The sequence below is a fragment of the Microcebus murinus genome, chromosome 6 (assembly GCF_040939455.1).
Source record: "Microcebus murinus isolate Inina chromosome 6, M.murinus_Inina_mat1.0, whole genome shotgun sequence".
NCBI classification, from domain to species: domain Eukaryota; kingdom Metazoa; phylum Chordata; class Mammalia; order Primates; family Cheirogaleidae; genus Microcebus; species Microcebus murinus.
Window position 1 is genome coordinate 14,784,724 of NC_134109.1, and position 17,163 is coordinate 14,801,886.

A 17,163-nucleotide genomic window follows, 5' to 3' on the forward strand; every position below is an offset into this window, starting at 1 on the left:
TCACCGTGCCCTTGGACACTTGCCTGGGAGGCTGGTATGTGGGGAAGACGAGCCCGCACATGCCAGTAGCAGGTGGGATTTCTTTGGAACGGATGTCATGGAGTTCATCTCTCCCTCTGAACCTGGCCCGGGCAGCCTCCGGAGAGCTGTGACATTCACTCCCTGGGACTGGACTTCCATCCGGAAGAACAGGACGCTGTGGCATGCCCACCCTGGTCACTCACGGTGCATGGACGCTTGCCCGGGGTGCCTGAGCCAAGCGCCTGGACCCCTGCTCTGAGGTCTCTCTGACGTCTGCAGTGAGCAACAGGCACTCATGGCTGCCGCCACCAACGTGGGCAGCACCCCCTTCCGGGATCCATATTGTTAGACAGCTGGCCCAGCACTGTGTGAGGCATGTAGGAAAGATGCTCCGTATTCCTCTCTGGAAGAAATGCCAACTTAAAAAGGACGCCTGGTTGTTTGGGGGCCAAGTCTTTGAAACCAGTCAGAGTCACATGTCTTTGAGTACAGAGAAATGGAGTGCTGTGGAACGTACCGGCAGACAGAGCTTTAGCAACTCATTCGGCTACTTCCTTTCCAGCCCCCACTCCTGTGCGAAGGAGCACTCGAGTGCAGTCATGCCTCACGCTCTAGGGGCATGTTTTGCTGCACCTGAATTTCAATACCAAAGGCACCAGATAGACTATTTTAGGAAGGAGTGGCAGTTTCAAAGCAGAAGAGTGTCGGTGGACTTCACTATCCAATGGGGAAGAGACCTCAAGTTTGGCAATAGTTGGAATAAGTTGCTAATCTCCAAAAAAGAATTTTGTATGGCAGGGAAGTATGTTGGTAACACATATGTATATATATATATTTAATTTTTTCCAGCATATCATGGGGGCGTTGGTAATATTATAATCTGTGTACTGTTTCCCACGGAGTCCACCAAATTTGGAGCTTTTACTTTGTTTTAAAAAGACCATAATAGAAGAATCGATTGTTTTCTTTCACATCTCTCTGAAAAAGTAAAATGAGGGAAGTTATTTCTTGGCATGGGGAGGACTTTGGCAGACTCAGCCACCGAAACCCATGAGACTGTGGTACTTGGTGTACTCACTGAAGAGAGGAAAACAATAAAATCTCTTAAAAACTCTGGAGGAAGAAAATGTTGATGGCGCTACTTTTCTTCGACTAATCTGTAGAGTTAGGAGATACCAGCTTGAGAGAGGGACAAAAAGGAGCATTTTTTTCCCATTGAGCAATCAATATTTTTGATTACCACTGTGCCACATGCTGTGAGCAGGAGTATATGACAAGGCCCTGCCTCTCAAGGCACTTACAGTCTGTTTGCCGTTCAGTATCTAGCTGATTTATTTTTTATTACAAAGATACACCAGACTGTATTGATTATGAAATAGAAGCTGAACTTTGGCCTTTTGCAAGTCGTGCCTTTTCATTGCGTTTACAAAGTCCCCTTTTCCTTCCTCCTCCTCCTCTATTTTCTGGTCACACATTTTTTTTTTTCCCTTGAGCCCTCCTGCTCTTATCCTTCACAGCCCTTGACCCCAAAGGGGTTCTCTAAAAAGAAGCTGAATGTTCTGGATTTGATTTGAAGTTTTCCCTGCTTCCTACCTGGAACATGGCTCCAAATTCTGTGGCCTGTGTGGGTTCAAATCCCAGCCCCATCACTTACCATCTGTGTGACCTTAGGCAGGTAGCCAAACCTCTCTGTGCCTCAGGTTCCTCATTTTTATAAAATGGGAATAATGGCACCTACCTCACATGCTCAATGTGACACCGAAATGAGTGAATATTTTCAGAGTTTTAGAACTGTGTTAAATGCTATAGAAGTATTGGCTAAATACAGTCAATTCTCATTATTGGTAGATTTTGTATTTGGTAATTCATCTGCTTGCTGAAATTTACCTGTCATCCCCAAATCAATACTGCTGGTGCTTTTGTGGTCATTTGTGGACACATGCGCAGATGAGTCACCCAACGTGCACTTTCCCAGCTGAGATTGAACAAAGCGACGTTCTGCCATCGTGTTTCAGCTCTCATATGTAAACACGAGTCGTTTAAATCATGATCTATTTAGTGCCATAATTTTTGCATTTTTGTGCTTTTTTCTGTTGATTTTGCTGTTTAAAATGGTGCCGAAGCACCATGCTGAAGTGCTATCTAGTATTCCTAAGCACAAGACGTCTTGATGTTCCTTATAGAGAAAATCTGTGTGTTAGATATGCTTCATTTAAGCATGAATCATAACGCTGTTGGCCGTGAGTTCATTGTTAATGAATCAACAATATATATTCAATAAGGCTGCTTTAAATGAAAACACAGATAAAATAATGTGTCAATAAAATTATGTATTGATTGGTTGATGAAAATGTGACTAGAGGCTGGCAGGAACCTAACCCTGTATTTTTCCTAGGAGCAGTGGTTCAGGATTTGCTAATTGAGTGTTTGTGGTACATCACAGAACATAACTACCATGAATAACAAGAATCAACTGTGCATAAATGGAGTCCAAGAACTCAGAGAGGCAGCCTTCTCTTGGACAAGCTCCCTACTACAGGGAGTATGGGGGGTGGGGAGGGGGCGGGCAGGAAAAGCCTCAGCTGGGCACAGATTTTCTACAAGATCTAGAGAAAAGAAAAAGTTGTAACCACATTTGGTTTCTTATAAGCATAAATTGTTACAGAAGATCAATCTTGGAAATACACAGCAAATATTCCCCTTCCCCCACAAATGCTTAATTCCAGGGTATTTTGAATTCTTGACTCTTGGAGCCTACATAAGAGTTTGTAGAGAAAGTTTGTTATTCCAAACCTATGACCCAAAAGGCTTCCCACTGCCAGACAACAGGCCTCAAAACGTGGGATATGATGTTTGTTATACTTAGCCGTGCTCCTGTTTGTTCAGAGTACTAGCCTTTTCAGAGGGGGATCATTTTATCCCTCCTGATTGGAAATATTACAAAATACTTTAATTTGGTGAGAACTTTTGCCAACATATTTATTTTCCCCTAAACTCTTACTTTATGAAGTGTTTGCAAATTGTTTCACACATACAGTCTATGAGAATGTGAAAATGATTCAGAAGAGGGAAAGTTTCACTTAAAACCGCTGGAAAATGCAAACAGAAGCCAACAAAAGAAACATAGGAATGTTGTCCCCACAGACTGTAACAATATGTCTCCAGCCTCTTCAGCAATTGCCAGGTTTTCTTGATCTTAAACAATGTCCCAGCAAAACCTTCCTAAATACATTGTTGCATCCTTCAGTTAATTTATTTGATACATACTTATGGAGTGTCTTCTGTGTGTGGCAGGCACTGGCATAAATGCCAGGTGTACGCTGCTGAGTAGAACAGGCATGAGTCCTGCTTTCACTGTGCTAATTGCCCATGGGGGTCGGCAGTCTGGTGGGGGAAGTTAACCGTCTTGTTATGGTATCTCCCTAGGATAAAATCCTAGAATTGGAAATTTAGGACCGATGGCTATACTCACTTAAATTTTAATTCATTTTGTCACACTGCCCTCTTGCAAAGCTGCACCAAGCCACATTCCCACCAACACCTGCACCAACATCAGCATGGTTATTCCTTTTAAGCCTGTGCCGATCTGACAGATGAAATGAGGTATTACCATTGTGTTAGTTTGTGTTTCTTTCATTTTGACTGGGGTTGCATGTCCCATTTTTGTTTCTCTTTTTGTGAATTTGATCCTTTTCTTATTGGGATGAGAAGTTTTCTCCTCATTGAGTTGTAAGAGTTACAAATTAAAAATATTAACCCTTTTTCACATGTATGGCAAATATTTCCTCATTTTTTTTGTCTTTTTATTATATGACCCTTGATATTATACAGACATTTTATTTATTTATTTATTTATTTTTTCTTGAGACAGAGTATCACTTTGTTGCCTGGGCTAGAGTGCCGTGGCATCAGCCTAGCTCACAGCAACCTCAAACTCCTGGGCTCAAGCAATCCTGCTGCCTCAGCCTCCCGAGTAGCTGGGACTACAGGCATGCGCCACCATGCCCGGCTAATTTTCTTTTTTCTATATATATTAGTTGGCCAATTTCTTTCTATTTATAGTAGAGACAGGGTCTCGCTCTTGCTCAGGCTGGTTTCAAACTCCTGACCTTGAGCAATCCACCCACCTCGGCCTCCCAGAGTGTTAGGATTACAGGCGTGAGCCACCGCGCCCGGCCTATACATACATTTTAAATTGTTATGTAATCAAATATGTCAATATTCTCATTATTTATTTAACAAAAAGGGCACTTACTGGGTGCCAGAGCACCATTTTATGTTCCTTATAAATATTAATTCATTTAATCTTTACCACAGTCCTATGAAGTGGGTATTATTATATTCCCCTTCCCTTTCCATTTTTTTTTTTTTTTAAGATGAGGGAATTAGAGAGAAAGAAGTTAAATGCCTTGACTAAAGTTACCCGCCTAGTAAGAGTGGTAAAGTCAGAGTATGAACCTAGTCTGTGTCTAACTACTATGCACTACCACCTCTGGGCTCGGTATGAAGCTCTGTGTGTCTATCTGTGGTTGCTTCATACATGCTTGCAGTTCCTCCCATCCTTGGGGGCAGGTGCCTCATTTTTTATTTCCCCTGGTTCCTTCCCAAGTCCCCTCCACTCAGTACAGGGCATAGAGTAGCTGGATACTTAATAGATACCATTGATGGAATGAATTGACTGAAATCTGGATTCTGCATCATCAGCTCACACTTGTATTTATGCTCGAAGATGAGTTGACAGGTCCTATATTTTCATTTTGCCTCCAGTTGGCGACTTGACAAGCACAGGTTTGGCTGGGGCACCTGAGCTAATGAACTTCACTCCACCGGTTCAGCTGTACTCTTCATTACCACACACCCCTCCTCCCCACTCAAGTGAGCCTCCTGGCTCTCTTCCCTGCTGGAGACATTTTAATAAGCCTTTTCCCAGGCTCCACCCTTCAGAATCTGTCACGTAAACACCAAGAACGCACAGGAGGAAAGCTCTAAGAGATGACCAGAATGCTCCCATGATGCTCAACCAAGCCTTTAAATTCACCAACAGGTTAAGGGTCTTTCGGCTGAGGGGCTCTCTCTTCTCCACAGAAGGGAAGGAAGCGAGGAGCTTTCTTACTACTACAAACAGCATTCTCACATGTTATCTCAGAGACTCTTAGTCAACCCATGATTAAGGCGTTATCTTTGACCATAATCTCTCTCCCTCTTCTCATATTCAATCATTTGACAAATCCTCTTGGTTCTTCCTTTGAAGACTCTCATGCATTCATTTTTTCCAGCCTCACTGACTGTTCTCTAATTCAGGGGGTCTCAAAGTGTGGTCGCCAGCCCAGCAGCAGAACCATCATGTGGGAACTTGCTAGAGAAGCACATTCTCAAGGCCCACCCACACCTCCTGAACCAGGAACTCCAGGGGTGGGGGCCAGCAAGCTGCATTTAAATAATCCCTTTAGGTAATTTTAATGCACGCTGAAGTTTGCAAACCACTGCCCCAATGGAACCCTCTCCCGCCTATCATTAGAACATTGAAAATGTAATGGATGTTTATTGTAGAACATTTGGAAGATACAGACAAGTATGGAAGTGGCAAAAAAGTACTCAATAACGCTAACACTCAGAGGGAACCACTATTTTAACATTTTCCCCATATTTTTTAAAACATGTTTTTTAAAAATGTCTTTATTCCCTTTTGTATAGATTATTGCAATGATTTCTGAGTTGTGCTGGCTTTTGGTCTTCCATTTTCTGCCTTCCTCTCCCAAAATTCATGTTGGATCCACCATCCCTTTCATCTTTTTAATTGTATCTCTGATAGTGCACCTTTTGGGCTCAAAAATATCCAGTGAGCCACCTTTGCCCCCTGAACTTAGTGTATATAAACTACTTCTGGTATTGAGGAATTTTGTGATCTAGTGCTTATACTCTTATCCACTAATATGTATGCTTCTTAGGGACAAGGACCTTGTCTTTCTGGCACCTAACACAATGCCATGTACTTGGTAGGCACTCAGTAAATACTCATTCAGTGAACAAGTGCATCTTCCAATATTTGATAAATCTGTTTGTGTCTTCATTTCTCCTACCTAGAACCGCAATTTGTGAGCAGAATCACCCCATGGTGCTTTCTCGAAATGCGCCTGCCTGGGCACCACTTAGGAGGGCCTGATTCATTATTAGGTGTGGCTTCCTGGGTGGTTTTGATGGGCATCCCCAGTTGAGGAGCTCAGGTCCAGAACACCCCTTCCCCATTTCCACAGGTTAAGCACGGACCTTATTAGACATCCTCCTTCTGGAATCATCGCCTCTCCCTTCCCCCGGCCTGTTGTACCAGATGTTTCACCTTGTCTCCGCTGTTAGCAGTGGGTAGTGACAGGCAAGGAGTCATTTGACTCAGGCTGGGCCAGTCACGATTATTTCCCTGAGAATTTGAAGACTCGAGACAGTCTAAAGGAGGTGAGTGCTAAAAGTCAGAAGGCCTCAGGACTGGATGCTGGCAGCCATGTGTGGCTATCAGTGAGCAGAGGAAGCCAACCTGCAGGGGGGAGAGAGGAGCAGACATATTGAGTGAAGTGGGATAGACATGTTCTCAGAGGGAAGGAGACATGGGAAGAAAAACTGCCTGATGCCTCCCCAGTTCCATGCAGCCCAGCTCTGCTGCCTGGCCTGGCTTATGCTACTTTCCTCTTATGTGTCTTCTTTACTGGCATTTGTTTGAAGGCTCCCTGACCAGGGGACCATTTCCAGGCCTGCTTCAGACTTTTCCTTATTTTCAAGAGTGTCTCTGGTCTTCCTACCTACACCTGCTCACCTACTCAAGCCTCGAGGGGGATTACTGGGCTTTACACTTCACTGTTCCATAAATAAATAGTCAGGTTGCTCTAATAACTAACAGTGTTCCTGATCAGAGAAACATTTAGCAGAAGAATGCACAAAACACCGAGGGAGGGGCATTCCAAGGGAGGAACTGACAGGGTTGATGGGCCTAGAATTCAGGCCTTCCGGCTCCCAGATATTCTATGCTCTCCTGCTTACGCCCAGATGGGGCTGTGGAATGGTCCCATCAGGTCCCCAAGAAGGAAGTATTAATAAGTGTTTCCCCAAATCAGTTCTAAGGCACACACAGGATTCCACTGCCAAATAGGTTTGTAAAACAATGTGGACAAGACCATGCTTTAAAGAGTTCAACTTATGTCTTTGAGGCTTTTCAGAGTCTGAGATGCAAGGGTCCTTTTGGAAAGTTCATGAGGGGAACTGAGTATGGGGTTGTTTCTAAGTGAATCTGCCCCTGAACCCTTATGTTGGGGAGCATGTCCCAGAGCTGAGGTTTTATGGAATAACAAGGTGGAAAAGGCCACACTAAGCCCTCCTTGGGCTTTCAGCAAAGGTCTGGATCCCCCATTTCAGATGGACAGACAGGCAAACGTGTACTCTGCTCACCATATCAAGCAGGCTGATCTGCCACTTCCTCTTCAGGGTGACACCTTTTTTACATCTCTTGCCTCATCTGTAATGGGACAGAGAAATTAAGAAATATATCTTAATATATCTGAGAATGCAAGAAACCAAAAACACACACACACACACACACACACACACACAGAAAGGCAAGCTGATTAAAGGCAGACTTCCCTCACCATACTCCCATACTTGCCCCTCTGCTTCTGGCATCTTCTGGCAAAGGCTTGCTATGTCTTTTCATTTTTGTTCACCTAGGATGACTGGTTCAGACACTGGAGGCTAAGGCCTTGCAGCTTTAAGAATGACGTATTTCATATGCAATAACCTTCGGCTCACATTCCCTCTTTTTGAACTCTGAGGGGGAAAGAAAGGGCTGGGTGAAAACAATGTGCCACCTCTACTTAATGTTAAAGAGATTTCTAGCTATGGTCTGAATGTAGCTGGGGAACTGGGAGGGCTGGGAGCTGGTGACGGAAGGGAAGGTGGAAAGGGATGACTCCTTCCTTTCCAGGCCAGCAAGGGGCTTGGACAAAGGTCTCTGGCCTTGGTTCCTCTGGTGGAGAGTAAGCACCAGGCTGCTGGACGGGCTGGACCTGCACTAGCCTGAGCCACAGGATGCTGAGCTTGTCTTGTCCTGGCTTTATTCCCAGTTTTGACCCTGACAGTCTCTGGCGTGAGACTTTAGATATGATCTAATTTGTCTCTGCCCTTGTACCTTTTGCTTAGTGACTTTGGGTAGGTCCCATCAAGTGCTCAGTGATAGAAGGGGTGGGGCTGGATGACCTCAGGCTACACCCCCCCTCCCACCTCTGCACTGTCTCCTGAGTAGGAGATGCCATACAAGCAGTAAGGTCTCCAGTGAGTCTGAAGGGCTTGTCCTTGTTGGAGACTTGCCACCCATCATCTTGAAGCTTTGTTAAGAGGAATGACTCTCAGATGGTGGGTGGCGGGTAGCCGCGAGTCCTTATTTTTTGAGATAGAAAAAAATGATCGGATCCCCAGTATGGTGTTTCCGTTCACTCCTCTCTTTGACTAAGTTCAAAGATACTTCATGCTAGAGGGGTTTCCCTCCAGGCCTTCTGGCTGGTTTTTCTGCCCTGTTCAAATAGCCCAGGATGATGTGTCCTTTGGCTCAGGTGGGGGTGGCAGGAAGAGTGCCCTGGGCCTCTCCTCTGTAGAGGAACCCACGGATTTGGCTATCTGGGAGTGTTGTGCAATCTGATTTTTATTTTTGTCACCATCAGCTTGTCCCGTTGGCCTCCCTCCTTTCCTCCTCTCCAAAGGCAGCTGGTTGGTGTGGCTTTAGCAGTGGGTGCCCGTTCTTTGGAGGTGCCTGGAGACCTGGAGTGGTGGCTGCAGCGTTGGCTGGGTGGTTTGGGAACTGTCAGGTCGGGTTCCTCCTGAGAGAGAGCTCAGATTGCGAAGGAGATGAGACTTGCTTTCGCTCCAGGCCAGCCGCGGCGTTCAGCACACCGGAGAAGCCCCAGCGGCGTGGCCTTCAGGACGTTGCTCTTGCTCTGTAATGGCCACCCTCCCTCCCATGGCAGACGCGCGGCCACCTGGGCCGAGGTGGGCACTGGGGGTTGGCAGGACGGCCCTGGGAGTCCCGGCAGGACGCAGTAGTTGGGGAGACGTGGAATCTCCTTTTCTCCCCTCACAAGCCTCACCCGCATCGTAATTCTTTTTATTTTTACTTTCGAGCCATGTAAGACATGCAGATGGGGTGAGAGCGTTCCCGCGACACGTCGCCAGCGGCGCAGCGCCGGCCCGCCCGCGTGGCCGGAGCCCGGGGAGGGGACAGGCCACGCGCCGCCCGCCCCACCTGCCCCGCCGCCCCTGGTCGCGGCCGCCTCGGGTCGCCGGGCCCGCGCCGGCCCCCTGCCCCGCGGTGGCGCGGTCCGTGCAGCGCAGCAGGCCTGGGCCCCGCTGCGCCTCCGGGGCGCCCGGGCTCGGGGCGCGGGGCAGGCCGGGGCGGGGGCGCGGGCAGGGGCCGCCCCAGCGGGTCCGCGCCCGGCGCCGCAGGCCGCCGGCGGCCAGGCCCACGTTTTCCCTCTCTCCGGCTCCCTCCGCCCCCTCCGCTCCGTCCCTCCCCTCCGCTCTCCTCCCTCCCCGCGCTTCCCCTCCTCCTGCCTGGTCATGTGTCGCCTTTTTTTGTTTGCAGTGGAAACAATTTCTCGCCGCTCGGCGCGCCCCGGCCCGACGCGCCGCGGCGGAGGCGAGCGGGAGGCGGGACGGGGCGGGGAGAGCGGCGGGGCCGGCGGGAGGACGCGCGGCGCGCCCGGCGGACGCCGCAGGTCCCATGCCGCGCCGCGACCCCCGCGCCCCTGCCGCCCGCGCCCGCGGCCGCCCCCCGCCCGCCGCTCCGGGCTCGCCGCGCCGCGCCCGCGCGTCCCTCGCCGGGCCACCAAGCGATGCCCGCTGGGCGCCCGCGAAAGTTTGTCGGCTCCCGCTGAAGGGCAGCGGCGCCCCCGCGCCCCCGCGCCCCGCTCCGGCCAGGTGAGTTTGCGCCCCGCGCCCGCCGGCTCCGAGGGGCCGGGGCGAGGGCTCGTCCGAGGCGGTCCGGACACGGCCTGGCGCCCCGGACGGCGCGGGCTCGCAGCGCCTGGGGGAGGGTCCGGTGGGCGCAGCGGGGCCCCGAGCGGGGAAGTTGCGGGTCCGAAGAGTTTCCTGCCCCGACGTGCGGGCTGTTCCCCGGTGCCTCGATTTCCGAAGAGACGCCCGGGAGGAACAGAGTTGGTATTGTCCGCGGGGGACGGGATCCCCGCCGTTCCGGGACGAGGGAGGGGTGCCGATCTGGGGAGACCCCGAGATGAGGAACAGGCTCCTAACAAAGATCCGCCCCCCCCAAACTGTGCAGACTTGGCACCGGCGGGGGACGTCTCCCGAGACCCCCGAGGCCCGACCCCGCCTGACCCCAGCCCTCTCGGAAACCCTCCCTGGGCCCTGGATAAGTCGGGGGACGGCGGGCTTTTATTGATTTGTTTTTAAGGCTCGCCGCGGTGCGGCCAATAAAAGGTTTATGACATCTGACCGGCAGTGAAGGTATGCGAGCTCCCAATTGCCCTGTCTACGCGGAGAGGAGCAGTTTCCCCGTTGCCCGGCAACGCCGCTGATTGACGCGGGACGCGGCCAATCGCCGCTCCCGCAGGTCCCCTTGAAATGTTTTTGACAAGTACAGTAGACAGGAGTGGGGCGCGGGCGTGTGCGCGCGCGCGCGCGGGGGGAGGGCCGCCCGGCCCCCCGGCCTCGCGGCTGCCCTGCTAGGCTTGGGGAGGATTTCTCAACTTTCCGAAGTTCGCATCGAACATCTGTTCGGAGCTGGGCCCGTCTTGTCTTTGTCAGTTATTGGGAGACCTGAGACTAGGCTTCCCTGCAGCATTTTCTCCGTTCAAAAAGAAAAATAACAAAAGCAAGTCATAAAAAAAAAACAAAAACAAAAAAAAACAAAAAGAGGGTGTGTGTGTGTGTGTGTGTGTGTGTGTGTGTGTGTGTGTGTGTGTGTGTGTGTGTGTGTGTGTGTGTGTGTGTAGGGAACGTAACCAATAACAAACCGAGAAGTTGTAAGGAGGTCACCAGTGAATAACTATTTGCGTCTCTGGTGGAGCAACCTTGTTGGCAGCAGATTAAAAATGTTTGCTTAACTGCGGGCTCACATGATGCAGATTCTTTTTTTCCCCTCTAAAAACAGGAGGGAAAAAAGATTTGGCGGATTCTGTCGAGTATAATAATGGAAAACTCCTCGGCTGTGGTTTCTGGGAACTGCTTTTTTAAATGGAACTGTAGTGATCAGCAGCTCTTCATGCTGTTGCCATGAAATGCAGGGTTTGTCGGGATGCAGTTAGCGGAGAGCGTGGGGGACCCGGGCACAAAGCAGACGCGGGAGCCAAGGGTGCTGAACCCCCGTAACCCTCTTTTCTGGACAGTGCCGGTTTCCCAATAAAACCATGTTGCTCGCAGTGTTTGTTTAAAACAAAAGAAAACATGGAGAATAGCGTGTTAGTTCCTTTGGGAAGCTACTGACAAATAAGCAAATTAAAAAGAAAGAGAGCAGCCTGTTGTCATAGCAACAGTGCAATTAAATTACTTTACTGTCAGCCATGATATAATTTTCCTGTTTGGAAGCTCAGGAGACATAAAACTTTCATTTGGAGCTAAAGTTGACTTCAGTGGCTGGGTAGTTCTCTTTTGTGTTCTCTACCGTGTGGATCTCCTGGTAGCTGAGACAATTTTCTGATGGGATCGGAGGAAACTTTGAGACAAGCCAGCTTTGATTTGTTCATAAAGAAGTGAAAAGCAGTATCAGACTGTATTCGGTTATGTCCCCGTACTTAAAGACACTAGCTTATTTTTTCTTGAAAACGTGTCATATACTACTCAGGGGTAGCTTCCTCACGGGACAGAAAGAAATATTCCCTGTGCATGAACCCGAGGCATGGAGACTGTCCTGCCTGGGTTGGACTGTGATGCCCCATGAAGTTTTCCCTCCTTATGGCTGGGCATCTCACGGGAGCTCCAGAGAGGTTCCCTTCAGGCCTTGAGTCCAGCAGGTTCTATCTGTTGCCGTTTGGAAGAGGGAAAGTGCTGCGGTGCACTGGTACTCTCGGCTGGCTATTTAGGGTCCCACATTATGCTTTCTAGAATCCCATTCTAGAGCTTCCCCAGCTGCAGTGGTGGTTGTTTTACATATAGTGTTAATGGACACAGTAAGAGACTTAGAAAGTTCAGGTCTTTGCTTTTGATATGTTCATTCATTTTTCTAGGTAGTTTGGTTGGTCTTTTTTACTGGGGCTAGGAGGTGGGGATTAAAACTAGACACACTTGGCCGGGCACTGTGGCTCACGCCTGTAATCCTAGCTCTTGGGAGGCCGAGGCGGGCGGATTGCTCAAGGTCAGGAGTTCAAAACCAGCCTGAGCGAGACCCCGTCTCTACTATAAATAGAAAGAAATTAATTGGCCAACTGATATATATATAAAAAATTAGCCAGGCATGGTGGCACATGCCTGTAGTCCCAGCTACCCGGGAGGCTGAGGCAGAAGGATCACTTGAGCCCAGGAGTTTGAGGTTGCTGTGAGCTAGGCTGACGCCATGCATGGCACTCACTCTAGCCTGGGCAACAAAGCGAGACTCTGTCTCAAAAAAAAAAAAAAAAAAAAACTAGACACACTTAAACCGAGCACATTGTTTTAGCACTGCAAATGGAGAGTGGGAGACCCTTTTCCTTATCTTTACTGTTCTGTCTTACGTTGTGTGCTGGAGAGTTGAACATGCTTTGTATCTGTAAGGGGACATTCTGTTTGTGGACTTGACACCTCCTCCTTTCCTCACCAGATATTATTTTACTCCATGTTCTAGGTCATTGATAAAAATGAAGATGGTAGTGGGGGGGGATAACATTTCGTGGCAATTTTTGTTGAATTTGTCTTCCCGCCTTGAAGCTGGCAGTTGCTCTCTTGTCTCTTTTCACCAATTATGATCATAGTTAATGGCTTATCTTGTATTCTCATTTACTTGTGCGGTGCCTGAAGTTACTTGCTTTTTCTTTCTGGATATAGTGTCACAGTCATATTTAACATACTTCTTCCTCCAGTTTGAATCCACGGGATTCATTGTCATTGCTCTTTAGAATTGCCAAGTGGAATTAAAGTTGCACAGTTTGGGGTCATGATTTTTATGGGAAAAAAATCAACTAAAATATTATAACCAAATTGGTTGACGCTCACTGGGGCCACTCACGCTGAGGTCCTCGTGATGGTGTTGATATGGAAACAGCTGAATTTAATGTGAAACAAGTGACTGTAAACCTACAGGTATTTTGGGGTTTTTTTTGAGAAGGATAAACAATGAGACAAGTAATACAAAGTGATGTGAGTTCTGCATTGTGCTTATTTTGTAGTGTTTATGAAAAAGCTTGAAAGAATTTTACATGTGTATTCATATAGAGAAACTGAGGCATCAAGAAACAACTGATTTTTCTCAGGATCACAGTGAGAATCTTTACAGGTCTAGGAAGGAGGCATTGTGAAGTTTCCCATTCTTTTAATGATGTATTTGCACATTAAAGGTGCTGTAAATATTTTCAGTCTTGTTTTATTTAAGGGGCATCAGGTCACCTTGCTGTATGAATAGCAGACTGATTTTTCTTATTAGCGTATCTGTATGTGGTGGCATTGTGGGCTTGTGTTGCTCAGTGTGGGAGTCATCTGGTGGCATTTCCTATGTAGCAGGGGGTCTGTAGAGGTGTCAGGGGGAGGCAAGAGAATTAAGGGGGCAGAAGCTGCCTTTCTGCTTTGGGGTGCACTAGCTGATCAATTTCTTTGTGATGTCTTTACTAGGAGCCTTCACGTAAATGGGTCCAGTCATGCCTCCCAGTAAGAAGCCAGAAAGCTCAGGAATCAGTGTCTCCAGTGGACTGAGTCAGTGTTACCGGGGCAGCAGTTTCTCCAAGGCCCTTCAGGAAGACGATGACCTCGACTTTTCTCTGCCTGACATCAGACTAGAAGAGGGGGCCATGGAAGATGAAGAGCTGACCAACCTGAACTGGCTGCACGAGAGCAAGAACTTGCTGAAGAGCTTTGGGGAGTCGGTCCTCAGGAGTGTCAGCCCGGTCCAGGACCTGGACGATGACACCCCCCCGTCCCCTGCCCACTCTGACATGCCCTATGATGCCAGGCAGAACCCCAACTGCAAACCCCCATACTCCTTTAGCTGCCTCATATTTATGGCCATCGAGGACTCTCCAAGCAAGCGTCTGCCAGTAAAGGATATCTACAACTGGATCTTGGAACATTTTCCATATTTTGCAAATGCACCTACTGGGTGGAAAAACTCAGTGAGACATAATTTGTCACTGAATAAGTGTTTTAAGAAAGTGGACAAAGAGAGGAGTCAGGTAAGCCACTGTGTCTGGAACTCAAGTTTGTTTTAAAATTTTTTACCATTAAAAAATGGATTTCTATTTTCCATACTGAAGTAGCAGTTGTAAATGGATTTTATTTTGTTTAATTCGTTTAGATAGTTGTAAAGAACTTCCTTTTCCTAAGTGTGTTGGTTATGTACTATTTTTAGTGTTTGTACTATTTGAGGATTTCCCACTGATAGTTCCCTAATCACATGATGGTGGTTTGCGGAACAAACCAATGAACTCCATTGTTCCTAGTGTAACATCCCTCAATGTGGGGGGGACCACTTTGGTTTTAGAGTTCAAACAAAGGTCTGCATTTCAAGGGCAGCCATTAACCATGAGGGGTGTGCGTGTGTGTGTGTATTTATATATATTTGTATATTTGAGGAAAATTGCCACAAAGGGCTAGAGAAAAATGGCATTTCTTTTCTTTCTCATAATTAACTTGGAGAAATTCAAGAAAGGCAACTTCTCCAGTGTTCTGGAATAAATGGACAGTAATGGCCATTGGGAAGCATATATATATACTCCAGGACCACATAGACATGAGTTGCCCCGGTGACTCTCATGAAACCTGGTGTGGCTATGTAAGTGTTTGACAGCTTTGGAACTCCTTGCCTATGAAAAATTGGCTCTGGGTAAGGTTTCCATTGGAGACTGGCTTTAAAAATGTTGGATTTTGACTCTAAAGCCTTAGTTCATATGTCAAGGTTGACTAAAAGAAGACAGTTTTAATAATTTGCTTTACCTTTCTTTTAAGGCATTATAATCCGTACAGTAGAACAGGGTCGGTGGACTGTGAGGGGTGGAAAACAAAATTGTGATCTGACTTTTCGTCCTGATAAGTTGTGCAATCACGGTTGAAATTGCCAAAAAATGTTCCCTCCACAAAGATTTCATGTGCCTGTGTTTTCCAGGTTTGTTTTTCTTATGAATAATGCTGCCGTGTGCAGCTGGAGTTCTGTTTTAAACTCTTTTGGAAGTTCAGGTTTGGGTGCAGGACCACCGTCCTGTGAGGTCAGAGGCTGTGCAGGGTTGGGGCGTTTAATTTCTTTCTCCCCAGAAACGTGTTTCTGTTTCAAGTAGAATCTTGAGCCTAGGAATATTCGACTTGCCATTGGCTGGAAGAACGGGCAGTGAGGCGGTGGTGCAGCTATGTTTCTCCTTGCTCGAACTGGACGTACTTGTCTGCAATGCTGTTCCCTGACCACTTATGTTGAGATAAGGGGCGGGGATGTGGGGTTTGGGGCGGGGTGGTGCCTGGGAAGCGGACTCAGGAGCTTGACTTTGATCTCTGGTGCAGATGCTGCCTGGATCAAGTGTGCAAATGTGGATATTCATAAGTTTCTGGGCCTCTCCTTCCCCAAGTCCTTACTTTTTAGTAGCTATGACAATCAAAATGTGCCGCTTTTAATCAAGAAGGGGGAGTTTCATGAAGCTCTCTGTTGTCCCCGTACTACCCTTTCTCCTTCTCTCCACATTTCAGTTTCTGCATTTGCAGACCAGCCTCTGTACTTGGCTCAGTTGACAGCTTTAAGATCATTCTTTGGGCTTGGAGGAGATTCGTTTCTTGCCAGTAAAGACCCGAGTCTGTGGTATTAAAAGCTTCTGTACAGGTGGGTCCTTGTGGCCAGAAAGGGAAGGTCTTAGAAGGCAATTGCAGACGTAGACTGTGCAGAAGAAAGTGCTGTTCAGGTCCCCCAAAGCCACTTGTCACCGATAAAGCAACAAACAGGGCATTTGGTTTGGCGTGAATGGAGCCTGCAAGTTGCCACATGCCTGAGTCTCGGTGTTTGACATGATGCCGGTGCACTTAGAAGTAATTTAGCAAACGCACACCCTGAAATGTTAGACAAGACCAACTCTAAAGGTGCAGCAAGACTTGGGAGGGTTATTCATCAGCCAGCCTTAGGGGGTGACAAGTGGGTGTTGGGGTGCTGTGTGCTAAGGCCCACCGGGGGAGCTGTGCTACCCCCTCACTGCCCCCCACCACTGGATTCTGGGAGTCATGTTTTCCAGGGACGAAGGTCGTCAATCCGGATAAACACAGGTATCGCCTGTCGAAAGGGAATGGTCTTGAGGATTTGAGATTGTTAATCTTATGAAATGTTGGGTTCTGGCTTCCTAGCCATCCTGACCTGTACTGACATGTTTCTGATCAAATGCCAGCCAGTTTTGTGGTTGGGAGTTTGTTCCCAGTGTTTATGATGCTGTGAGAACAAAGGCAAAGGGGTGGTATGAGTTTCTCCTCTTTTCTCCTCTTTCCTTGGGTGACCCTGGGGCCGGCTGGTGGCTGCTGTGAGAGGCACAGACTCCCTGGTATGCTCAGGTATGCCCAGACACTTCCACCCTGCGGGCCTGGCCCAGTCACTTGGGGTTTTCTCCCATGGCCAGCTGAGTAGAAGGAAGGCATTTCCTCTGGAACTTTGCCCAGTGAAAGCCCCTTTGCCTCTATTGGTAAACTTGTTTTTTCCCCAGGGGATTTTATTTGGCGGTAGCTCCCACAGAGGTTGGCCTCAACACAATGACTAGATGCACCTGAGTACTGTTGAGACCTGCATCAGATAAAGGGGAGAATGGATGTCCTGCAAGTTGTATGCACTGAGTTAGCCATTCCACTTTTTGTTTCTTTTGAAAGTGAAGAATAGCACCAGGCTTGACATAGCACTGAGAATGCATAATGCTGTGTGATCTTGTCCCTGAGGGCTTGGAACTATACCCTGTGAGGCTGGGATGTTGGAGGGAGAATGTACTAGACCACATCAGAATCACCTGTGGCACTTAA

The 17,163-nt window shown here is 48.0% G+C and overlaps 1 protein-coding gene across 8 annotated transcripts in view; it reads left to right on the plus strand.

The window, feature by feature from the left end:
• Positions 1 to 17,163, plus strand: part of FOXN3 (forkhead box N3) — a 379,439-nt gene that overhangs the window by 147,401 nt on the left and 214,875 nt on the right. For 6 of the 8 annotated variants that reach the window (XM_076003778.1, XM_012773976.3, XM_076003784.1 and 3 more), the window contains one exon: positions 13,810 to 14,366. In XM_076003778.1, the coding sequence (XP_075859893.1) occupies positions 13,824 to 14,366 (543 nt within the window). In that variant the 5' untranslated portion in view covers positions 13,810 to 13,823. Of the gene's footprint in view, positions 1 to 6,275; positions 6,472 to 9,822; positions 9,973 to 13,809; positions 14,367 to 17,163 lie in introns of those variants that run through there. The other 2 variants (XM_076003781.1, XM_076003782.1) reach the window with 2 other exon arrangements.